The sequence below is a fragment of the Ictalurus furcatus genome, chromosome 10 (assembly GCF_023375685.1).
Source record: "Ictalurus furcatus strain D&B chromosome 10, Billie_1.0, whole genome shotgun sequence".
Classification (NCBI taxonomy): Eukaryota; Metazoa; Chordata; class Actinopteri; order Siluriformes; family Ictaluridae; genus Ictalurus; species Ictalurus furcatus.
Window position 1 is genome coordinate 17210075 of NC_071264.1, and position 25985 is coordinate 17236059.

The 25985-nt window shown below is 37.3% G+C and overlaps 3 protein-coding genes and 1 non-coding gene across 7 annotated transcripts in view; 3 read left to right on the top strand and 1 right to left on the bottom strand.

Moving 5' to 3' along the window:
• The first annotated feature begins 698 nt into the window (after window positions 1-698).
• rpp21 (ribonuclease P 21 subunit) lies at window positions 699-5055 on the top strand. Its single transcript, XM_053635390.1, has 5 exons — window positions 699-935; window positions 1020-1120; window positions 1269-1351; window positions 1822-1953; window positions 4360-5055. Exons 1-5 carry the CDS (start codon window positions 879-881, stop codon window positions 4449-4451), a joined length of 465 nt encoding a protein of 154 aa, XP_053491365.1. The 5' UTR covers window positions 699-878; the 3' UTR covers window positions 4452-5055.
• Window positions 5056-5149: 94 nt separating this feature from the next.
• aqp12 (aquaporin 12) lies at window positions 5150-7422 on the bottom strand. Its single transcript, XM_053635389.1, has 3 exons — window positions 6229-7422; window positions 5532-5648; window positions 5150-5289 (listed from the first exon to the last, which is right to left on the bottom strand). Exons 1-3 carry the CDS (start codon window positions 6899-6901, stop codon window positions 5162-5164), a joined length of 918 nt encoding a protein of 305 aa, XP_053491364.1. The 5' UTR covers window positions 6902-7422; the 3' UTR covers window positions 5150-5161.
• A 202-nt stretch (window positions 7423-7624) lies between these two features.
• On the top strand, window positions 7625-7697 carry trnam-cau (transfer RNA methionine (anticodon CAU)). The gene has a single exon. It is a non-coding gene; the product is annotated as a tRNA-Met (tRNA).
• A 438-nt stretch (window positions 7698-8135) lies between these two features.
• The window catches only part of gpc5b (glypican 5b), a 64941-nt gene continuing 47091 nt past the window's right edge, over window positions 8136-25985 (top strand). Inside the window, exons 1-5 of one of the 4 annotated variants that reach the window (XM_053634520.1) lie at window positions 8136-8563; window positions 10192-12183; window positions 14234-14395; window positions 21649-22352; window positions 25196-25383. In XM_053634520.1, coding sequence (XP_053490495.1) covers window positions 12015-12183; window positions 14234-14395; window positions 21649-22352; window positions 25196-25383 — 1223 coding nt within the window. In that variant the 5' untranslated portion in view covers window positions 8136-8563; window positions 10192-12014. Of the gene's footprint in view, window positions 8564-9928; window positions 12184-14233; window positions 14396-21648; window positions 22353-25195; window positions 25384-25985 lie in introns of those variants that run through there. The other 3 variants (XM_053634519.1, XM_053634521.1, XM_053634523.1) reach the window with 3 other exon arrangements.

Here is a 25985-nt window from a genome sequence, read left to right on the forward strand (position 1 = left end):
AATAATACATTTAACAGGGGACACCTGTGCACCAAGAACCACCTATCAGTCACATGATCCAATATTTTTGATCACTTGAAAAAAATGGGTAGGTTCAAACAAAAGGTGCCATGTTGTAAATTGTTTAATACATCTAGATGTAAATATGAGAAAATGAAAAGCTGAAATTCTGATCTATTATTTCGTATGCTCAACCGCTGCTCACTTTGTAAGATATACTGCAAAAAATGGGAGAGGAAAAGGGGATTATGTAGTGGATTATGTCTTTCATGAATTCATACAGTTCAACTCCATGCATGAACAATTGTGAAATGTATACACTAACTGAAGAAATGCCATACTGTAGCCTAGAAAACACAGTAAACGGTCAAGGAACAAAATGTGCCAGCTCTCACTTATGCTGAAGCCTAACTCCAGTTTTAACTCATCATGTGTTCATCAGGTGCCATATAAATCTGGGGAACATAGGACCCTGAGAACATAGATGTTCCCTGTATGTTATATATATATTGTCGACTCCCAACTGCCTGTTACAGCATTACTCTTACAACTCGCTAGATAATGGCCTATAAAACGTTTAAATGTTAAAGCAACAGGTGCAGTTGTCTACTATTGCACTGTTGTTTGAGTTTTAAATGAATCAAGAAAATTAATTTGTGGGAGGTGTAACTCTTATCAGCGAAGTCCTCCGTCGCCATAGAGGGCGCTGTGTGTAACTCTCCACCAGCGAGGGAGAATAAATAGCCAAGCATGTGTACCTTTCAAGATATAGCAAGTAAACTTCAGCTGCACTCTTTTGAACCTTTTGTCGTTTTTATTTTTATTTAGATGCGATTTAAATTTGGGCCACATCTGTTATTAGATTTTAATTAAATAAAATGGCGGCCAATATAAAAGATAAAGAAGCTTTTCAGCGGCTGAACTTCCTCTATCAAGTGAGTAAGCTAGCAATGTTTTCCGCTCATCATCATGGTGTCTCTGAAAATAAAAGTAAATAAAAGTATTTTTGTGTCTTGAAGGCTGCACATTGTGTTTTGGCCCAAAACCCGGAGAACACTGAACTGGCTCGTTTTTACTGTTTCACCCAGAAGACCATAGCCAAACGCCTGGTGCTGAGACAGTGAGTACCAGAGATTACTACCTCTGTTTTCAGGATTCGGGTTTTATTATATATGACGACATTAAAGAACAAATGGTAATGTCTATATAACAAATGTTCTTTAGTGGAAATTGTTTTGATAATGCACTCCCAACTCCCATCCACTTAGAGATCCCTCAGTGAAAAGGACCATGTGTAAGAAATGCTGTGCTTTACTGATACCCGGGGTTACAGCTACTGTCAGACAAAGAAGTAGGTTTTCTCCTTCATTTACAACAAAAACACGAGCATTTTAATTCTGAGATTGGTGGTATACACAACAAAAATCCTTCCATTTATTGTTTCTTGGTGAACTAATTTAACAGTTAGAATACTATTGAAATGTTTTGTAATATTTACATATTTGAGGACAAAAAACAGCACATTGGTTTATGATGTTTTAAGAACTACTTTCAGTCATCATTATTAAGTTTAATAAGTGTGTATTTCTTAAATTGTTCTTAAAGTTTTTATCTGGTTAAATCTCAACTCTTTTCCATTGGGTCTGTAGTGCTCTGTGTAGGGTACATGTAATCACTGGAATCTAGAAATGTAGCTAAATTTCAGCAACAGGGAAACATTACCTTGGTTAAATAAATTAAATCCATAAAAACGTATGCTTTGTATGTTTCTTAATATATGTTTCTATATGTTTTATATATTGTCTATTGTATCTGTAAAAGGTTCTCGGCGGCAGCGTGCAACACTAATACGATGTCTTGGCTGTGGACAAACCAAAAAGTTTCCTAACAACCCAAAACATCAGTTGTGGGTGGACCAATCAGAGGCTCAGTTAGAGAATCAGCTTCAGCCAGGTACAACTTACAACCCTGTATTCCATTTATTTATTTGTTAGATTGTTTTTTTTTTGTTGTTTTTTTTTTTTTAAATTGCTCATATGTTGGTTCATGTATGGAGTAGGCATGTGCTGATGTATATGAATTCATTCTTATCATGGAAGACTTGTCCCTTTCAGAAGAGCATAAGGACAGTTTCTTTATTTTGAATGAAGTCCTTTTCTCAAGAACATCAGTATGTTTTTGTTCGTCAGATGAAATTCCTAATAAAAGCTGGAAAAAAAATAGTATAGGGTATTTTCAGTCTGAATATGTTGACTGAATAATATGTTTACAGATACGGGTTAACTCTGTGTTTTTATGTTTTAGGTATTATAATCTGGTATACAAATACAAAAGATCAGCAAATACCATACATGAACTGCTAAGTACACTCACTGAGCACTTTATTAGGAACTACTCCTCAATGCAGTCTAATCAACCAATCGTGCGGCACCAGTGCAATGCATAAAATCATGCAGATAAGGATCAGCAGCTTCAGGTAATCTTCACATCATCAGAATGAGGGAAAATGTGATCTCCGTGATTTTGATCATAGCATGATTGTTGGTGCCAGACAGGCTGGTTTGAATATTTTGATTTAACTGCTGATCTCCTGGGATTTTCAAGCACAGTAATCTCTGGGGTTTATGCTGACTAGTACAGTAAAGAAAAAACATCCAGTGAGAGGCAGTTCTGCGGATGGAAACACCTTGTTGATGAGCAAGGTCAGCGAAGAATGTCCGGACTGTTTCGAGCTGACAGAATTGTGGTGAGCAGAAAAGCATCTCAGAATGCACAACATGTCATACCTTGTAGTGGATGGGCTACACCAGCAGAAAACCACTTCGGATTCCACTACTATCAGCTAACAACAGAAAGCTGAGGCTGCAGTGGGCACAGGTTCACCAAAACTGGACAGTTGAAGACTGGAAAAACGTAGCCTGGTCTGATAAATCTCAATTTTTGCTGAGGCACAGGAAAGATAGGGTCAGAATTTGGTGCTTCTCTGCTGCCTTGTAACAGCAGTCCAGGCTGGTGGAGCTGGTGTATTGGTGTGGGGAATGTCTTCTTGGCACACTTTGGGACCGTTAAAACCAATTAGTCATCACTTGAATGCCACAGCCTACTTGAGTATTATTGCTGACCATGTGCATTCCTTCTTGGCCATAATTTACCCATCTTCAGTACAATCGTGTCAACATGGACCAGAATGTCAAATGTTTCCAACATCTTGTGGAATCCATGCCATGAAGATTTGAGGCTGTTTTGAGAGCAAATGGAGGCCCTACCCAGTATTAGTATAGTGTTCTTATAGTAAAGTGCTCAGTGAGTGTATATGTCTGAACTGAATAAAGGGCAATCAAATAAGCCGTGCCTCTTGTTTATGTTGACAGCATGGCATGTCTAAAGCTTGTTTCACATAGCACTCTGCATCTGAGCAGAGGCAGTGCGTATTTTTTTTTTTTTGGCATGCATGTTAACAAATGAGTGCTTTTACACTGGAAGCTGCAGTGAAACAGGAGTTCTGGCCTCATGTCTGTATTTTTTGCTGAGCTGCTCGTGCTGAATTAAAGCACCAGTACACGGTTGAAAGACAGTTGAGTTGACAAAAAAAGTATATATTGCACATAAAAAGCATATATTTGTAGAGAAGTATGTGTTGCATTTAATATACACTAATCAGGAATGAGAATAGTGTTATTTTTTGGCTTGGAGGTACAGCAATAAAACTGATAGGTTGCGAAAATAGAAAAGTACACCTGTCAACTGTTCTCTATTATAATGCTGCTACTCATTTCTTCAAAATGTGTTGATCAGACTTGATATCAAGTTAAAATCCAAAATGCTCTCAGATTCTAGTACATATGTTTGCATTGGCAAATGTAAAAAAAAAAAAAAAGTGTTTTTTTGTCACACATGAATTGTAAACATGCTCCTCCCCATTATGTAAATGTTATATCACGTAACGATCAAGTTAACAAAACATCCCACTCACAATAACTTGTATATATTTTTTTTTGGTTTGCATTTTAAGGAAATTAACCATGCAACCCAAGAACCTTTCTGCAAAGCATGCTGTAGTTTCTGCATGTGAAACGCTACAGGTGTGAAAGCACACGCGTCACTCACGCCTCAAACGGTGTACTGCTCCTGCGCCACGTGCGGTGTGAACCGGCCGCAGTATTAACTCGCATCATTTTTGCAAGATAGACAAAAATTCTATTATAAGCATATCTCTTAGTCGGAGTTGAAAGATTCTCATCAGTTATTTATTACTGTTTTAAATTTCACTTTAGTTTCTTTTTAATAGATCAGTATAGTAACATTGTGTGCTATTGTGTGTTCTTTTACTAACATTCATTTATTATTGTATGTTTATAGAAGCCAGTCTATCATCCAAAGCTTTGACACAGAAGGATAAACCTGATAAATGCAGTACTGTGGCTCCTGTGATCCAGGATGCTGCCTCTTAAGTCCAAACTCTGAACTCCTTCATTTTCATCACTGTGGGAATCAGCATTAGAAGTGTGCTGCTGTGACCTTTTAAGTTAGGTGAAGATAACCGTGAGAACAGAATCATTACAAGCCCATTGTGCTAATGCTTAGTTAACTTTATATTTTAGACAGCAACAAATGCTTGAGATGGGAGATTAATGTAATTTACGGAGGTAAATCCCAGCTGCAATGTTTAGTGTTTCCAGTAATTCTGGTAACTTCCCAGTGTACTGTAGCCTCTGTTAACAGAAGCCACAAAATACTTAATATATTTATTTAGGATTTATGTTAATGCTTTAGCCTTTACATGCACATCTTATGAAGCATGATGTCATTGTGTAAAGTTTACACTAATGTTAAATTGTTCAGTCGAAAAATAAATTGCAGATAAATCTTTACATGATTTGAGTGACTCAAATAATATTATATGTCGATTTGTGAAAATGTTTCCTTTTTGTGCGCAAAAAAACTTACACAATGAGATGGCACATGCATATTTTATTCTTGCAAAATGTATAAAACTGCTTGTTTTTCTTGCCTGGTGATCCCTTTCCCCCCTTGTAAATAAACATTATACAGCCATCAGCTTAGCATGTGACCTTGGCATATCAGAATTCTGCACTAAGGTGGAAATATTTAATGATATTTTAAAGTAAACGTATATATTTTAAAGTTAATGCACATTGTCTCATGAACTTTTCTCTTGTGATGTTTTTCTTTTTGGAAGGTGAAGGTGTGCCTTTTTTGAGAAAAGCAGGTTCTTGGTGAAAAGCAAAGGGATGTTACCCATGTAGAGAAGCAAGGCCAGGGTCATGCCTAAAAAAATATTAATCACAGTATTTTACCACATGATGTAAAATATGTCTAGATTTAAATGAGTCAGCATGATGTTACAAAGAGATAACTGGTTATATGTAAAAAGGCTACATTGTTAAGACATTAGAGGTAGAATCTGTGATTAAATGCATAACCTTGCAGATTTTAAACTTTAGTACATTATAAACATTTTAGGCAAGCTACGAATATTGAGAATGTTGGTGTTTTCGTGTCCAGCTTACCAATGAGGGGCCCTAGCCAGTAGACTACAGCATATTCCCAGAAGGTGTGTCCAGGGCAATTGAATGTAAGCGCATAAGCAAGTGATGGGTTCACATATGCAGAGGTGTACGTGTTTCCTTGGGAAAACATAACAAAGTACATTAAATGTATACATAACCTTGTTAAAATTGCATTTTTTTTTGCGATCTAAAAATGAAAGCAAGACTTTTCCAATTTAATTTGATATGGCAACCAACAAAATACAAGTGAAAAATAAACAGATGCATTAATGGGGGGTGGGGAAAGGAAAAGTGAAAAGTCAAAACTTACAATGACCTGGGTGCATAAGTGTGCACACCCCTAATCTAATACTTTGATAAAGCACATTTTGCTTGTAATACAGCATGCTATGTTAACTGATGTATGCATGTCAAAAGAGGATACAACTTGTCTTACAGCAAAACCATGTTAAAAACTTTGTAAAAAAACAAAAAACACCTTAATTTCGATGAATATGTAACCAACAACAATAAAACACCTATAACAGCTGCAAGAACCCCTGACTACATCCAGGTGACCGAGCAGGATTTTACTTAATTTCATAATTAACAGCTCTCTCAAAACATTCCTTTTAAGGGTCCCAGGGTTGCGTCTCATTTATCTGTCCGGTTCATAATGAATTATGAGTCAAGTGAGAACATTACTAATCTGACTAACCTGTGTAATAAAGGAAGGTGAGCAGCAGGGCCAGGATGGGAATCCGGAGCAGTTTTGATCTACAGCGAAGGCTGAGGTCCACCAGGTGAAATAACAGTGCACTTACAACTTCTGTGATGGTCCCCTGTGTCAGGGACACATTCAGTGATGAACTGCACTGAGTCATCATCATAACCTTGATCATATGCATGTCTGTGAGTTCCATTGCCCAATACCACCTGGCAAAGAGCAGGGCAAGCTGGGCACCTCCGAACTGACCTGCTATGCTAAGAGAAGAGGATACTGCTCCTGTCTCTTTTTGTAAGTACCCCATTACAGTTACTGAAGGGTTTCCGGTGACTCCTTGCATGATGACTCCGTGGACAGTTAAGGAAAGGAAAAGCATGGTGAGGGTAACGTCCTGGCCCAGGCCTCCAGCCCACTGACCAATCTCAGAAATGGTTTGTACTTCCAGCCGACATGCTGCAAGCGCAAAAGCTGCAATAAACTCAGACAGGAAATTCCATCGTGGCCTCCATTGTGTCAGCAGATCTTTGGCAAATCCACTTACTACCACCACACTGATAAAATAACCCAGTGTTATGTTAAGGCCTGACATTACAAGGAGAGTGCAGGTGGTTAGGTTACAGAGGAAGGAAAGAAATAAGTTCCCCAGGCTTGTATTTACTCCCATTTTATGATAACGTGGCAAACTCACATGCGAGTTTCTTATCAAAGAGTTCCCCACCTTTTCATACCTTGAACCAAAAAAATCCCTACACAACTAACCAATTCAAGGCCATGTGGAAAATCTGCCAGTGTGCTGGAGTCACAAATGCACAGGTGTATTGTATCAGCACGGACTCTTTCAGCTAATAGCACAAATAATGGACCATTTGATCAAAATATTTAGTTTTGATGTTAAACTGTGATTGATTTAGCACTTAAATGCGAGGATAAATTATCTCCCTGTTATACAAAACCACAAAAATAAAAGACACGAGTGGTTCAGCAGGGCTTTGACCTAAATGACACTGTTGTGCTGTATATTTACTTTTTGTCATCCTGACATGTTGTAGATCAAATAGCTTACTTTCTGTTAAGAAAAAACAAATCATGTAAACTTCAAAATTGTACATAATACATGCACAGAATGTAAGTAGCGTAGCATGTGGTTGTGTGTTGCACGGGCGCATGGTATCTCTTTTCGTTTCTGTAGTTATACACCATGAATAAACCAATATTAAACAAAATTCTTAAATGAAATACTCTACCTGAGTATTTGTAATAACAACGAATCGCTGGTCACGCTTTAAACACGTCCACGATCGATAATAAGATTGGATAAACAGACTCACAAATTAAGAGTTAACCTTAAATAAAGTTTTTATAAGATGTATATGAGGTCCACTCCCAGGCCTCGTTGGCGCAGTAGGCAGCGCGTCAGTCTCATAATCTGAAGGTCGTGAGTTCGAGCCTCACACGGGGCAAGAGTCTTTTTGTTTCTAAATCAGCACTGCGTTTGCAGTATAATGATCAGATATGTTTAACAAATTAAATATACGAAATTGAATACGTTCAGAGGTGCAAACATAATATAGTTTATACATAAGACTGTTTATACAGTCTGGTTTATGCGGGTGGCAGGTTTAGCTGTGTCATGGCGCCCTCTTGTGTTCATACCTCTGTGCACCTCAGTTCACTTGATCTTGAATTTATCAGGAAAAATCACGTTCTTTCTGCGTGCTCTTTTTTTTTCAATAACAGTTACAACTGCAGAAACAGAGCAGATCCGATAATGTTTTAAACATGTAAACATTCTTAAATTATTTTACAGACTTTAATTTCTCCCATCCTTTTCAGTGTTAACTTTTCTTTCTTACACATTAAAATGTCATCAAAATCACGATGCACATGGTGCATGTTGTGTATCAGAAAAATGTCTGGAAATATTGTGATATGATTGTGATATCAACATTTTATTATACTTTAAGTAAGTGTGGGTTTAGCAGGGGACTGCAGCATCTTTTCCATATTTCTACGCCAATCCCGGTGTATGCAGTGATAGACCAGACAATCACAATGGACAGGAAAAAAATGGATTCGCTAATGAAAAAATCTTAAAGATGGGTTCGGCTATCAAAACCTCTTAAAAATGGACTCGCCAATACAAACGTATTCTCAAAAATGGACTCGCCAATCAAAACCTCTTCAAGATAGATTCGCCAATCAAAACGGGAGAATCGAGTGACGTTTCATTCGCCGAGCGAGATCACGGAAGTGGCGTAATGTTGCGCCAAGGAGCGGATTCCGACAGCCAGATAACAGATGTTTCCATTTATTTAATCGACTGTCGGTGAGTTTTGCAATGAAATATGTCGTATTTAGGTGTGTGCTTTGTAGGGATGGGGAAATAAAGCCTCATAAAGCACTGAGGATTTCTCCTGACTGTTCCGGGAAAAGATTCAAAGCTTTGAGAGCGCCCTCTGGTGGTTATTAAAAAAATAAAGCAGGCAAAAGCATGTGGAAGAAGCTCCGTCGGATGAAGCAGCCACCACACACTCCATAGATAGTTTCAATGTTATGTGCACAAATAAAAGCGTAACGTGTGTGTGTGTGTGTGTGTGTGTGTGTGCGTGCGCGTGCGTGCGTGCGTGTGTTGACTTTCTCCCTCTGATAAATTCATTTACCCAATAAAGAGTGGCAGTAAATGCCAGTATGAACTAGTATAATTCAATATAATGGAGCAGAAGAATAATGTACACATATATGACTAACAGAGTTGCATATTGCAATTATTGTACCTGAAATGATTTTTATTCATATTACTTGTATGACTGGGTATTTAAAACTGTAACTGAATAAGTTTGAAAGAAAATCATTCATTTTGACATGGACAAAACGATCCATTCATCTAAAGTGTGGGACTAAAATGTGAACAAGGACACTGTGTGATGGGATCATCTGGGTATTAAATGTGCTTATAAGACTTGGCAGTGATAGTGCCTGTATAACTGTGGGAATGACAGAAAGGGGACAAGGAAGTTTTTAATTATTTGAATTGAGAAATAAGAGCTGTTTGACAGTCTATTTCTCCTCTTTGACAGAACACTCTTTCACATGGTACACAGAAGGCTGGTGTACAAAGAAACTGCAATGCCAAAGTGTATAAATTACCAAAACAAAACCAAAAGTGCAAAAATTCACCAAGAACAAAACAACAAATAATTTGTGACAAATAATTAGTGATGATTTAAATCACGTGACCATCACGATACGGGGCTTCACTGGAGATTGTGTTGCCTGCTCGATACATGCCTTGAAGCTTTGGTGTCATACATAACATCACTGGAGTTTTGAGCGATCTTTATTATAATAAGCTTTGCGTGTGTATTTTAATAACTTTTATATCACATGTTTAGGTGTGTGCTGCTTTGATTGATCTTTATTATAAGAAGTCCTAGAATGTTTATCATTCATTAAGTGTTTCCTTTTGTTAGATCATTATAAATTTAACTTTGTTATAACAAGTGTTTTAATGTATATGGCTGTAAACTGTACACCTTGACGTTTTATTGTCTGTTTAATTAATTTCATATTAATTACTATATATTATAATTTTATTATTATTCAACATGCTGAATTTAGCTTTCACTTTGCTTATTGGCTCATAGCTTCATAGACACTAGTCAGAACCTTTAGTGGGCAAGTCATGGGCAAAAATGACCAAACAAAACACTAAGATGGTACAAATGGATATTGAAAGAAACCAGGGCTGTTTTAAAATTATAACTGTAGAATTTGTACAACTTTATAAGAGAAAACATGACAGTGTAGTAGTCAGTGCAGTGTGATATGGTCAGTGCTTATTTTCAACAGGAGTGTGGCCCTCTGAAGCTGGCAACAGACCTGCTCCTCACCAGAAGAAGTGGCATGACCTATTTAAGAGGACATTTAACTGACACAGTGTTTTTAATGTTACAGATAGATAAATATCAAGCAAGATATAAGAGATGCATCACATCCATGTCCCCCCAGACCTACCTGAGAGGGCCAGAGCAAAGTGGGCACCCCAGAAACAGATGTTTCCTTGACCTCCAGGCATCATGGAGCCAGCCTATGTTAATCCCACTGGGCCCAGCACTTTCATCATGCTTGCTCCCTAACCTAACCCAACTTTTAGTGTGTTAGTAATCCCTGGACCCTCAGCCACCACCACTCCCCAGCTCAGCAGCACTCCACACCATTCTCCAATGCTCATATCAACCCAGCGGTGTTCCTCCAGCTTCTGCCATCCAACCACATGTGCCACGTAAATCATTTTCATAGAGTATATTAGAAGAATGGAGGCCAAGACTTACAAAAACCTATGGTCACTACAGAACAGCAGAGACTGGACACACGCAATACAAAGGCACTATTTATTTGCATGATCAGTTGTCATTTCAAAATTTAATTGTTGTCTGATGTGGGACACAGACCGAGGTCGTCTTGTTGGCAGCTTCAACTGAATTTTACATAAAAAAAAGCTGAGAAGCTTTTGCTGAGAAAAAATACAAAACAGATACTTATAAATCACGTTTCTCTTTATTTCTCCTTTCTTTTCTTTCTTTTCCTCTCTTTTTTGTCAAATTTTTCCTCTTTCTTTTCCTCTTTTTCTTTCTTCCCCCCCCAACAGACTATTGTTCCCGAGCTTTGAACTCGGAATTGCTATGTGGAAAGTCGGGAAGGTCTCCTCAATATTGCGTTCAATAGCTATATGATGTCATGGTAATGGCTACTCACATTGTCAACACTAAAATATCACTTCACTACTTAAATGAGCTACTCGTAGTATTCACTTAAGATCAAACACTTTAGATCAACTAATCAGTTTAACATTAGCTGGTTAAATCTGTTACACTGACTGTACAGTTTGTAGTTTTGTGAAAGTAAATACAACCTAAACTCATGAGCACTAATGTTACCTGGCAGGCTTTTATTTGTGGTTCATGGCATCATATAGTGGACAGATGTGGACCAACCTCATGTCGATTACAATAGAGGTAGAAATAATTATCAGGCAAAATCAATTCTTATTTTTTAAATATACAAAGTTAATGTGTTTTTGGGAGTGTTAGTCAATGTTTATTAAAATTTCTTGTTCATGAGTTTACATAGCTACATGATGGTTCTGTAACCCCAAGCTAAACACTAATTCTACACTAGGTGTAAAGTTAACATTGGGTATGTTGAATTAATAAAGCATTACAGTAATGTGGAATTAATTTAAAACAACACATTTATTAGAAATGTTAATTAACTGAACACACCATAGATTTATTGAAGAGTGTAAATACTCTCTCAGTAAATATATAATGATTTCTGTTTGTGTAGACTGCGTGCCATTTGTGTAGTCCAGGTCCAAATTGGTTTTGTCTTGATGATTAATTATGCTACTTGTGTAATAGCTGATTAAGTCGCTCTGTGTGTGTGTGTGTGTGTGTGTGTGTGTGTGTGTTGCTTGGCACTCATGCAGCTATAGAGAGGGGAAAGTAAGAGGAGAGGGGGCGCAGGCTGCGGAGTCCCAGCCAACTCCCCTCCTCTCTGAATTAGGCAGTAGCGCTTCTTTTAGCTCCTGTGAGTCTTCTGAGCTGCTGGGAATTCATAAGCATGTGAAATTCACTGCAGCTCTCTTTCAGGATTTTGACAAAGCCTGCCTTCATAAATGCTGGACCCTGGGGAATTTTCCTGAGTAATTCTGCAGAATAGCTTTGCACTTCTTTGTTACTCTGTTATTATAGGAGACTATGGATTGAAATGGTGCAATGCTCCGTGAGACAGTGTGGCGAGTTTGGATCTGTTGGATATTGATGAGTTTTGGGCCTCAGTGGGGAGTTCAGAGCACAGGTGCACATAGCTGCCACGAGGTTAAAACAGCTTTCCATCTGCGGCAGATTGGCCCTTTAAAATGGGTCCCAGAAACAGCGGCAACAGGTTGGTTTGTGGCTAAGCTGAGGAATTTGCCTGAAGAAAATACTTTTGTGTACCATATGCGTTGTGCTTCTGTGAAATCTTTAGGTGCATTTTTTTTGCAACATATTGGACGGGATATAGAGTGGCTTACAAATTGTGAATAGTTAATAATCTTATCTAAAAATATTAAGACCAATAAAAATAGGCATAATGTAGGTATACCTAATACACTACCAGCTGATGGTAGACATACATTTACTGAGTGGGGGTAGGTGAAAAAGAGAAAATATCAAATCATATTACTTAAAGACATCCTTATGATTCACTACATATATAATTTTGCTTAAATTCTTTTAACAAAGTGTCAACAACGGCCATTAGAATTTCAGCATTTTTTGGGTCAACCATAAAAAAAAATCTAATCACTGCAGATCTTTCCTAGTAGATTTGCACACTGCTTCATCTTCATTAGGAAAAGACAAATGAGCTTCAAGAAGTTCACTGGTTGCTTTTTCTAAAGAGTTCTTAGAGAAAGTTCTTTTTGGGGTAATTTTTGGGGGGTATTAGAAACAAATCTCAGGCATTGGCTTTATACAAGGTTAATACTGCTTTATGATCATGGAAATGATACATTTAGTCTGTCTTTCTGTCTATTGTTTATTTGTTTGTGTACAAGCCTATCTGTTTGCCTGTCTTGTTCTACATTTGTCAGTTTCTCTTTATGTCCATGAATCAGTCTGTCTGTCCCTTTATCTGCTTATCTGTCTGTCTGTCATTATCTATCTAACTATTTGTCTATATTTGTCAACATACAGACCTAAAACTTCGATGGTAAATCTAAAACTCCAAAAATGTCTTTCAGTTTGTCTTTCTGTTGTAAATAAGTACAGTAGAGTATTTTCCTTTCACTAAAATCACTTTAGAAAGTTAAGAACTCCTAACATAATAAGGATTTTTAAAAGAGTGTGCTCTATATATGTGCTCTATATAGACAGCTAGAATACTTATAGGGCAATGTGTTGTCTTATGGCTATAGTGCAAATGGAATGAATAAATAAATTTGTCAAATTTGGCAACTAAATTGATTCATGAAAAAATAGTTTGTAATAATAATGTACTGTAATAACTCAAAAAGGTTTAATTTCAACATTTCCGCTTATTAAGTAATTTGAATCATGATGTTTAAATACTGTATGTTATTGTTTTACAATTTAAATTAAGAGTCAGCCTGTATATGTATGTGTGAGACGGATTAGAGCATGTGAAAGGTCAGGGAGGATGCAGTGATCCCAGTCAGCTGTTGTAATGTGTGGTTTACTTGGCTGTATCAGATTCTCCACATAGGACAGAGTAAGGACATTAGACAGGCAGGTACTGTCCCTCATGCAGGGTTTAGTTCTTTTCTATAGAGTTGTTTAAATAAATAAATAAATAAATAAATAAATAAATAAATAAATAAATATAAAAATAATAGTATTACATTGCTGTAGTGTTCATATGGCATATCACTTTATAGGCTACTGAAATGACACATCTGGACACTCATTATACACTGCTTTTAATGAGAATTTGATAACATCTGTTTTGTTAAATCTAACTGATGTCTGGTTATCTCAAATTATCTGAATAAAATCCAGCATTTCTTTGCATGTTTAGATTATATTTATTGTAAGCGCATGGTGAGCACTTGTTGTGTTAATGTATTTGCTCAAGACCCAGTAGTGGCTTTGAGGAAGTCCTGGGATTTAAACTCACAGCATTCCAGTGATCTTCAATGGTGTCCAAAATATAGTTTGTAATGAAATTCTGAGTTGACATTTCTATTAAAACTTCTTTCAGTAACATATTGGATTATTTATAATGCTGTTTGACTACCTGCTGATAATGGTGCAATAGGAGATAGCCCTCGCTTAATCTCTACCTAAAGAGAGGTTTCCTTTAACCTCTGGGATACTAGCTCTTGGTAGTGAGTGTTTTCACACCCTACTACAGTACAAAATATAAGATGCATGCAGTGTTATCGAGTCTTAATTTCAGTATTTACTAAGGTTTTTATATATTTCCTCTATAGATGCGGAGCTCCAAATCTGCAAACACCAGGGTCCAACCTGCTGCACACGCAAAATGGAGGAGAGCTACCATGCTGCTGCACGCAGAGGCACATTGCAGAACATTCTCTCCTACAGCCTTGAGCTGAAGTACCTCATCATTGGCCATGCTGCAGCCGTCCAGGGTGAGATTTTATGTTTGACAAGCAACATGAAAACAGTGTCAAATTTATCATGGTATCGATATCATGGTTTATATCAGATGCAGTGATGCACAAGTGGAAAAAAATGCTTATGTTTTCACAAAAAAGGTGCACGTAAAATTGCACTTGTGTGCATGTGAACATGTGAACTTCAGTCATGTGAATATGTGAACTTTGTGAACTTCAGCTTTAGTAAAGTCAATGTTAAATGAATAATTTGTTTTATATTTTGGATAATGAAACAGTTCAGTTTATTAGCAAATATTATGGGAGGTACATGAAAAAATAAATTCAGGTGAAGGCATGATGGTCAGAATTCCTTTGGGAATAGGCAGGATGGGGATTAAAAACACTCTTGCTTACACCTTTACAGCATGCTTCATGAATGTATACATAGTCTAGTACTTCATAGTCATTATTGTATCAATCAGTGCTGTTACTGAAGGCCAAAAGAGCCTTTCTGTCACTTAAATTAGCCATTTATTTGCTGGCTCACATCACATCAAATTGATTGACTTCAGTGTTAAATGCATATAATTCCATATATCTTGGAAAAAAAAGCATCTAATAAATGAAATTTTGCCAAAAACATACACATATGTTTAAGTAAGAAAACTCCTATCAGTGACTGTTGGCTCTTGCATTCAGAAACAAAATTTTAGTGCCTGCTACTTTCCTGATCTGAAATTTCTTATTGTGCCTTTTAAAAGTTTATTATAGGTGTCTGTCTGTCTCTCTTTTTACTGTTATTAAATGTTTGTTTTGTTGATTTTTTGGGGAAACACTAGCTGCGTGGAACAAGTTAGCAATATTTCAGAGCTGCCAGCTAATGAGACTTATGAGTTAATAAGAGAAATTATTTATTTGTTTTCACACATAAACACACATATGCAATTATCTTCAGTGGTTACCTTCTACACACTTTGACACTTAATTTCAGTTAATATCACATGATCAAAAGCAAATTTGATGCCTGTAAGTTCCAGTTACTTCTTTTCTATAATTCCTCTCATTCGCAGTTCTTATTTGAGAAATTTGTGCAATCCCAAGGGAACCAAATTGTGTGATTGCTTTCTAATGAGGTCAGCATAGGTTTTGTTGGTACACAATATGCTGTTGGCTTCAAACCAATTTGAAGAACACCCCCCCCCCCCAAAAAAAAAAACAAAAGCACTATTTCACTCATACTCTTTAGAAGATGACATTATTTGATATCTTTCTATTTGTTTGTCTCTCTTTAATAATGCACTCAGAGACACACAGTTATTAATATCTGAAAGATCTCACTGAAATCAAATTTTTAGATACAGGGAATAGCAGTAGATGATTTAGATTATGATCAGGCTGATCTCATTTCTCATCTCATGCTAGTCCTGAAATTCTCATGTTTTCCTGTTTGGAACCAAGAACATTTGCTGAGGTATATAGAGGTGAAGGGATTTTTATTGCTCTTTCTTTTCGAGCTATGATGTTCACACTTGACTCCTGCAAGACCTAGGGATATGGGGATATGGGGATGATTTCAGATCCTCTCAAAGGCTGCATTTTGAAAAGATAAACAGATTGTTTAAACAGTATGCTTATGGTTATTTCATTTGTCTCCCAGCTTGTTGGGATGTTTTCAGTAGGAGTCAGCAGTTTCACACCGAGAGAGAGAGATGTCCTCCATCTCTCTCCCTACAGAGTGCATATTAAACAAGCGAAATGTTAACATTCTTAGAGTATCCCTTGGAGACACGTCTGTCTTGAACACAACATATTGCTCTATAATGAGGACAGATGAATAGGCCAGAAAAGATCATTTGTGTCCTTTTGTGCTTTTCACTGGATTGTAGCTGGTGCCCAGGTCAACATAGAGCCAGTTCGTAAAGCACTTTCATTCCCCTGTGGGAGAGGACTGTAGATTTATACAGTTGTGGGTTCACTCTTTCACTCAGTAACATTTACTTTGTCCCTCTGTGTAAAGGTGTTCAGTTGTCACCAACTAAAGGGAATTACTGACTGACACTTTAGTGCCTCTGAAATTGGGGTGCATGTTTGGGTTTTTTTGGTATAGAATTTGCAGGTTGACCTAGTGGTGAAAAAAATTCTTAGATGCATTTTTATTCTCTCTAAACAATTATGCATAAGTGCACAGATCTCCATGATCTGAAATTCGAAGGAAGTATTTCAATGTATGGTACTGTGCAAAAGTTTTAGGCACCCTATTTTTTTTGTGATAGATTTTTATTTTATGACTTCTACATTATCAAGTCAGTGCAAAACAAATGTTAGATTCCCAAACATTAGTTTTCCTGCATTAAATGTTACAGAAAAATATTTGTATGTCAGTAAAAAAAGCAGCATATTACATAAGAGACACTTTTAAGACAAAAAAACACAAATAAGACTGCTGGGTTTTGCTGCAAAAATAAGAAGCGAGTGCAACAGTAAAAGTTTGCAGAAGAGCCGCGGCTGGTTCTGCAAGATGCTCAATAAAACTTACAGCTCATTTCCTTATAAAACTGCACAAATTGTACCGCAGACTATTGTTTTTTATTTTTTTGTCACACCAAATATTGACTTTGTTTCATTTACTACTGTTTACTGCTCTTTACTGTATTTTTTGATGAATGATGATGAAGCATTTAATTTTATTATTTTGAAGGCATCTTTTCTCTACAGCATTTCTTTGCATATGCCTACAACTTTTGCACAGTACTGTATGTTCAAATACAATGTGAAGCAAGTTTTTTAAAAAAAAAAAAAAGAAAAGAAAAAGAAAACAGACTCTATTCTTGCTCAAAATACTGTATATTTGTGGCCACACATCTAAACCAATTGCACGGTGAAATGTAACAGTGTAGACTTGTGTGTGCACTATGTGTATGTTAGAAATTAGCAAAACTAACTCTGAAAGCAATATTTTGTAACTGAAGGATAAAAAGAACAGGACATGAGACATGCTGTGTGCAAGCTCTGTCTCACCAAGATAAAATATTTTGGGAATGCAACAAAAATCACATGAAAATGCAAAATCAGAACACACATTTACATCCATAGTTGGAGTAAAAAGATTTTTCTGCTGTTCCATGAGCAACAAGTGGCAAAGCTTTCATATCATTGAGAACAGTGAAAAGTGAATTACCAGGTCAACTGCAAGATTCTTTGCAAGATTCTTGTTGAAAAACTGAGCTTTCGCTCAATGATGTACACCCTGGAGTTGTGCTAGAGCATTTTACATTATGTTTTAAAAGTAAAAACTAGTCAAATGGTAAAAAACAAAAAACAAAACCTGTGATCAATCAAGATGCATTGAGAATCATTTTATAATCTCATCATGACACCTATAATCAAAATTGCCTAGTCATAGTCATAGGGGGCCTAAAGAGTCCCACCACTAGATTATACTAAGAATGGATGCATCTCAAATCACACACCATGTGCTGTATTCATAGACTTTACACTACGAATTTGACAATTTGGTAAATGTTTGCAGAGTAATAATGTCTCCAACTGAACAATAAAGTGCAGATCTAAATGGAAATAACCAGTTACCTCATGGTATTGAATCGCTCCAGAATAACCCCCACTGGTCATTTTAAAATCCAAAATATCCCTCTAAAATTTTTGCCGCTATTTTTTGACTATGATTCCCACAAACTGCACAAAAAAGTGTGGAAAAGTTTGAGTTTTATCCGAAGTCTTGGTGTTGAAACGATTCTACTTCAATATGCAGTATCCCTTCTGCCACATACCATTTTATTCTCACCCCATTTAGCAAGCCACATCTATCCTCAGCAACCCAATAGGCACTAAAAATAAAAAATACTGTATGCTACCTACTGACTGGTCTAAATTAAATCTTGGACCAAGTACAACTTGAGATGTTTCCTGACAAATAAATATATTCCAATGACTGGACATGACCTGATTACTAGCACATTAAATGAGTTTTAACTTCATTTCCTAGTGGCCTTACGTGTCAGAGGTTAATCAGCTTACCTCTTGTTTAGCTTCTGTGACCTGTGTGACATTCTGACCTCATCCCGCATGCCACTATGACAAAGTCCCGGCATGTCAAAATATCTTCATCTCAAATATCTCCAAGTGTTTTCATGTATGATGTTAGTTTTCACAACACGATAATCATGTTCTTCTTATTCCTATTTCTATATTTTTTGGTTATAAAAATCATGGTTCACAATAATATTGAGATATTGTATCAGACAAATAGTTTGCTTCAGTCAGCATTTCTGGGATTGCATTTTCAGAGAAAGATGCACACAGTGATACTGTCCTCAGTCTCCTTATATATGGAATGCAATGGCAGCAGCAATATTTTTTATACAAGATCAATATTGTGTATTAAATGTGTAACAGATTGTAATATGTCTAAATAAATTCTGATCTCTTTATTTGTCTGGACTTCATAATAATGTCCAGACAATACACCTCCCAACATAGAAGAAACAACTGACTGTCATAAACAAATCACTGTGTTTGCCAGCAGGTTCATGTACTTCTAGAAATAAATATCTACTAGTTAATTAGTAATTTAGTCAAAATTAATAAATAATTTAATTCCTCAATTTCTTCAATTCCACAATTTTTCTATCCATCTACCCATTTGTCCCTCCAGCTACAGTATCTGTCTATCCATCCTGTTGTCTGTTCATCCATTTGTCTAACAGACTAACAGTATTCTAACTCAGAGATTTTTGAAGTCTGTTTATGAGTATTGATCTTTTTTCCCCCTACACACACTCATTCAGAACCAAAACATGAGACCTGTATTCACGAAATTGGACATGTTCCTTACTATTACTAATTAAAGGAATATTAAAGAAGAATTTCCTTAAAAGGTTGATTATTGTTGGATTTATGTTAGATTTTTAACAGCTCATAAGAGAATGAACAGAAATGATATTCCAACAAAACTTTCTGTAAAAGCCTTTCTGTTAAGATGGTCTTCACAGTGAAATAAATATACATTTTTTTATGTATTCCTATAGTATCTAGCCTAAGGAGCGGTTGGGCAAAAAATGAAATGTAAACAGTTTTTCCCAAATCAATATGTATGGTGTTCAGAGTTTGTAGCCTTGCAAAAGTAAAGTAGCAATGCGAGAGCTTTTATGTCTCAATCTCCTTGTATAAGCTTTACAATGTGAACAATCTTTAATGACCTTTGTATGGTTTGTACAGTTTTGTACAGTTTTTCACCTGCAACAGAGCCACGAAATATATATTATAAGCAAGAAAAGTTTAAAGGTTAATAATCTCATAATCTTACCATGGTCACTCTTAGGAATAATAGGAATAGCAGATGACGACATTTCAACTTATTCACCCTATTATATCTTTCAAAACTGCACCCTTTGTTTATGCCATTTATAGCAGAGAACATTAATTTTATTGATTAGATAATTCATGTGTGCCAACAGTGCACATTGCTCACATGGAAACAAGCTAGAATTATTTCACTGAAATGACTGGTTTTGAAGTGCTCCAATATCTGGTGGTGGAATCAGTATATATTGCATGGAGTCAGTGATAAAAGAGAAAAGGCAAAACATGCGGATTTACTCTCAGCTTTAAAGAGCCTCCAGAGTCAACTCAGACAATGTCCGCTGACAGCTAAAAATGGTTGTGTAAAACATAATCAAATTCCTCCTGTCAGAACTTTAGCCCAAAAACAGCCACCCTAAAAACGTGTATGGATTAACGTCTGACAGGTATAATTAAGCAAGTGGAAAATAGGATTAGACATAAAGGAAAGAGATGTGTAATATCACAGGAGATGGAGATCACATTTTTGGCTATTTTGGAACTATTTGGCACCAAACAACCTTTCATCAATGGCTGGATGTTTGGATGGATGGATGGAATGATGAATGAATATATGGATAGACTGATGGATGGATGAATGTACATACAGGATTAGGATAGATGGATGGATAGATGGATTTACTGTTTATCTGTCCATTTCTCTGTCCATTTATATATCCAACTGGATTGATGGATGGATGGATGGACAGACATGCAGATAGCATATACAGATGCATATATCGATGGATATATGTTGAAAAGATAGATAGACAGTAGATTGGATGGACTGATGGATGGAATAATGGGTGGCTAGATGGATGGATGGATGGATGGATGGACTTAAAGTCAGGACAGACAGGTGGATGGAAGGACAAACATACAGACAAATGGATAGAGAGACAGGTGGATTCACAGATGATTGGATGGATAGAATAATGCAAGGATGGATGGATGGTACATTCATACAAGATAAATGTGGATACCTATGGATAAATATATAAATATATGCATAAATATTTATTGCATATATTGCATAAGTATATGAAAAGACAGACAAGTCAAATGGATAGACAGATGGAAGGAGGGATGATTGGATGAATATAGAAGGATGAATGTATGAACTGACAGATGGGATAGACAGATGGATAGAAAAACAGGTCAAATGGATTGGACAAGATGGATTCATAGATGAATAAACACAAGGACAGACAAATAAATGATGGATGGACAGATGATTCAGATGGATGGATGAATGGGTACACATACAGGACACAAAGATACAGAGGATACACAAATACATAGACAGACACATGGATACACATGGACGGATAAATAGATGAAAGTTGGATTGATGGATAGATAGAATACACAGTGATAGATAGATTTGTTATAACAGCCTCCACTGTTTTGGGATGGCTTTCCAATAGATCTTGGAATGTGGCTGTGGGAATTTCTGTCCATGCAGCCACAAATGAGGTTGGGCACTGATGTTGGGTGAGGATTCTTGGTGCACAGTAGGCATTCCAGTTCATCCTGAAGGTGTTCAGTGGGGTTGAGGTCAGGGCTCTATGCAGGCCACGTTTCCTCCACACCAACATTGGCTAACCATATCTTTATGGACCTTGCTGGAATGGGTTTGCACTAGACCCTTTAATTCCAGTGAAGGGAAATCTTAAAGCTACAGCATACAAAGACATTCTAGACAAATGTGTGCTTCCAACTTTGTGGCAACAGTTTGGGGAAGACCCACATATGAGTGTGATGGTCAGGTGCCCACATACTTTTGGCTATGTAGTGTAGATTACCAACCCCCCTGTTTAAAGCAGATTTGTTACAGAAGGAAAAAACACTAAACTGTATTATCTTACATTATTTTATTGTGTATCATGTTTACAGTGCTGACAGTATTCTCTCCACCTCTCTCTCAGACACCTTCCATTCCCTGCTGTCTTTCACACTCAACCACACTCTCTCACTCCTCGACCTTGCCTACGAACCAATCGCCGCTGAGTCCCATCCTTTAGTCTCCACCCTCTTCTCTGACCTCGCCCTCTACCTGCGTGGCAACGATGACGTCTCTGTCGTCCGGTCTGTGCGACACTTTTTTGATGAGCTATTCCCACTGGTCTATCGACACCTGGTGAACCCAGGGCTGGCATCCTCCATCTGGTCAGCAGAGGGTGCAGAATGCCTCCGTGCCACACGGCAAGACCTCAACCCATTCGGCCCTCACCCGCAGGCACTGGGACATGGTCTGGCACGGGTATTAGGGGTCGGTCGATCACTCATGCAGGCGCTAACGGTGGGCGTTGATGTCCTGAACGCCTCAGAATCAGCAGGCATGGCAAAAGATTGTGGAAAGGCAATAGTCAGGATGCAGTTCTGCTCACATTGCAAGGGGCTCACACTGATCCGGCCATGCCAGGGGCTCTGCCTGAATGTGATGAGGGGTTGCCTGGCAGGACTGTCAGAGCTGCAAGGGCCATGGAGCCGCTACATAGCTCTTCTGGAGGGCACAAGTGCAGCACTGGCTGGAGGGCATGAGCTGGAGCTAACTCTTCTCGGTATTCGTGAGAGGATCAACGATGCCATTCTGAGTGCCCAGCTGAATGGACCACATCTCAGCGCCATTGTGAGTCACACTGATTCTACTTTCTGTGTGTCCTGCTGTACATATTGTCATTAGTCAATTAGATAGATGGGTTAATAGAGAACAAGATAGATCGGCAGATGGATGGATGGATGGATGGATAGGCAGATGGATAGACAGACAAATAGACGTATGGATAGACAATGAGATCAACAGATGACTGTATGGATGAACAAACGGATGGCCATGTAGACAGATGGGTAGAGAGCTATGTAGATGGATGGATAGGTGGTTGGATGGATGGGCAGAAACGACAATAGATAGATGCTTGACAAATGACTAGACAGATAGTAAGATGGATAGATAGCTAGTTGCATGGCTGCACAATTACTAATATTTTAATCATGATTATCACTTTTAACATTTAAAAATTGGTATGCTTAGTTAATATTAGATATTATTTTTTATTGACTCATTATTTTTTATTTATACATTAAATAACAAGCTCCCATTCATTTATTTAACCATGCATATAGTTGCATACTACATTAGGCAATTTTATTTATTTACTTAATTTGAGTATTACTGAGATTATATTTAGCATTTAAAGTATAATATTCATATGTTAATATGACTGTGGACCAACTAAAATAATCATGATTATCATATATAATTTTTGCCAATATCGAGCAGCACCACTTGATATATTTGCTATATTGCATATCTATATTTGTGAAAGGATTAGCAGTGTGTAAAATCCTGGCTTTGAGCAGCTACGCTGGTGCTGACAGCTGCATGCGTGTATGTGTGTGTGAAGGTGGATTAAGTTTGAGGCTCATACTCACAAGCTCGCCTGAATGGAATGCAGACCTGCCCATCAGAATGAAAGATATTATTACCGATACCCCCTCAGACCCTTTGGCCCTCTCGGCTCCCTCTAACTGAAAGTCCCTGTGTGCTGTGCATTCACGCCTCCCTCCAGGCTTTCTGGATTGGGTTTTGCTCGCTCACTGATGCTGCGTAGCTGGGATAACTTTGAGTTCACGTTACCCAAAGTCTGGATTGCATTGTGGGAAGGGGCAAGAGGAAGAATGAGGTCACTGTAGTGTTGGCTGCAGTATAGAGGGATGAGGTTTTATATGTCCTTTTAAAAGAAATTTGTATGATTTGTCAATATCAACAAGGCAACTCATCAACTTCTCAGTGATTTATACCACACCTGCTTACTAGCTTCTACAGCACAGAAGAGCTTTTGAATATTTTTCTTCTGAAAGACATGGAAATAGCAAACTCACTCTCATTTTAATTTGCTAAATATTACTAGCTTACCATTATACTACTACACAGTTGTTTTTATGTCTATATCTGGAAGGGGGTTATGTTGTGCTGATCTTGCTTTTAATCTAAAACATTTATATGATTATAAATCAAAAACTTTCTGTAAAACATTCCTAAACTAAAAATTATATTGTTTGTCATAAAAATAGTAAAGCTTAAACCAGTATTTACTGTATGATTGTGATTACATTCAGTGAGTTTCCTCCTACCTCCTAAGAACACGCCAGCAGGTGGATTGGCTACTCCCAACTGTGTGTATAGCATTTACAATGGACTTGCATCCCATCCATTGTGTATTCCTGCCTCATATCCAGTGTTCCCAGGATAGAGAATTACATTTAATTAATTTATATTTGGGTCACTTGTTTAAAATTATATTTAACTTCTTGATGCATTCTACATTATAGGCATGCTTTAGGCTAAGAAAATAACAAAGATCTGCCATCAAACCAGGAAAAAGTATGGTATAATTTATAAGAACTGCATATATGATAGTAACTAAAAGATGTATGATGGTATAAAGTGAATCTGGCTTTATATCTACCAGTACCAGGCAGAGAAAATGCTGTGTCTAAGTGTGGAATATATCAGGCGTGATCTTGAGCCTGGGTATTGGTGCAGTGCGAGTTGTTTGGGTGTTGTCTGCTTTGCCTCGCTTCTCTGTCCTGCATGCAAATCCACCTGTGGACAAAGGCAACTTCAGCTGGCTGGACAAACCCCTTCCCAAAATGCAGTAAGACAAGTGAGGGGCCGTAGTGAAGGGTGTGTGGGAGTTTAGGTAATCCTCAAATAAATAAAGCACTCAGGAGGAATATGACCCTTCTGAGTATGAGCAATGCACATACACACTCACATGTGCTACACTCATGGACTTAGGTCAGGGGGGGTAAAATGTACTGAGAAATTATACATAAGTGTAAATACAGATAATGTTTCAAAATATTACTCAATTAAAAGTAGAAGTATGTACTCAAGTGAAAGTAAAAAAGGTGCTATTTTTAAATGTACTTGTATATTTGTAAAAGAAATAAAAAGTAAAATGTAAGTGGTTTTCACTGATAAAAGCAAGTTATTTTTGTTTTCATGTAAAAAGTAAGTTTTATTTTTTATCATTATATGCTACCCCACAACATAATTAATAAAAATATATAATTAATGGCAAGTTGCTGTGGTACAAGAGGAATAAAACAATTCTTTGGGGTGGTAACAGTAACTCCAATTCGTGTTGGGATGTATTACACCACTCTGCCATGGATTATTTTCCTATATTAGCATACCCCCAAAGTTTTATTTTCTTTACTTTAAACACTTTGCTGTCATGGGCGCTGTAAATTGTGGCTAGTCAACGTGAACCCTGTAAGATTTTGTAGAACCCTTTCTATCTTCCAGAAGGTTCTTCAAGAAATAACCAAAACTAACTAAATTAACCAAAGAAGACCTGAGGAACTAGTATTGGAAAGTGGAAAAGGGACTGTGTGAGGATGTGACATTGATATTACTAAACAGCAGTTGATGCTTAATGAACTGTTCATGTCTCTGACTCTCAGGTGGAAAAGGTGTGTGGTCCTCTCACTGAGTCTGCCTCGTCCACTCAAGAAGGTCCAACACACCAGAGTCCTGCAGTCTTAGACCAGAGTTCGACTGTAGAGTCAGTCTCCTCCATCCCATCCTTGAGCCCTACAGTACAGAACAATTCTGATGATCATCGAGACAGCCATGTTACACTGAGGAAAAGGTGAGAAGCTGACTTTGCTTACATGCCATTATAAAACATCTATTCATCTGACTTCTAGCCTTTACTTTGACATATTTCAAACGATTGTGACGTAGCTCTGTATACACTAAGTAGTCAGTTTATCAGGTACCTCCACAACTTTGTATAAATTGTACATTCTAACAAATCATATTTATGTAGCCTTGCAAACCAGATGTCTAGCATTCACTACTATTTTGTACATTTTTAGCTAGCTTTAGCATATATCTGTGTTCACAGTAAATATGTGAGCACATCTCATCAGAGCTGAAGTGGGTGTTGCAAATCAAATGTAATTCATTATAAGTCGAAATAGAAACTAAAATTCCTATGTTTGGACTTTATCTTCTTGTACGCATGGCATCTTTATGTTGGCAATTGCATCACTTTCTTGTTTGGTTAGAGAAATCAGGACTGTAAGAAAGCTTGTACAATTCCCATTCAGAGGCTAACTTCAACAGTTATTGGATGTATTGGTGCAGCCTGTTTATACTGAGATTTTAACTAATGTTGCCCGCAACCACAAATGAGTTTGACACCCCTGATTTATATTCCCTCTTGCTGTGTGAAATTTATTGCTCACA

Coding starts and splice junctions, on each gene's coding strand:
- rpp21 (XM_053635390.1), top strand. CDS start 879: ATGGCGGCCAATATAAAAGATAAAGAAGCTTTTCAGCGGCTGAACTTC. Junction 1,121..1,268: donor AAACGCCTGGTGCTGAGACA/GTGAGTACCAGA, acceptor CCATCCACTTAG/AGATCCCTCAGTGAAAAGGA. Junction 1,352..1,821: donor AGCTACTGTCAGACAAAGAA/GTAGGTTTTCTC, acceptor TATCTGTAAAAG/GTTCTCGGCGGCAGCGTGCA.
- aqp12 (XM_053635389.1), bottom strand. CDS start 6,901: ATGGGAGTAAATACAAGCCTGGGGAACTTATTTCTTTCCTTCCTCTGT. Junction 5,649..6,228: donor CACCTTCCTTTATTACACAG/GTTAGTCAGATT, acceptor TGTTTTCCCAAG/GAAACACGTACACCTCTGCA. Junction 5,290..5,531: donor CTGGCTAGGGCCCCTCATTG/GTAAGCTGGACA, acceptor ATATTTTTTTAG/GCATGACCCTGGCCTTGCTT.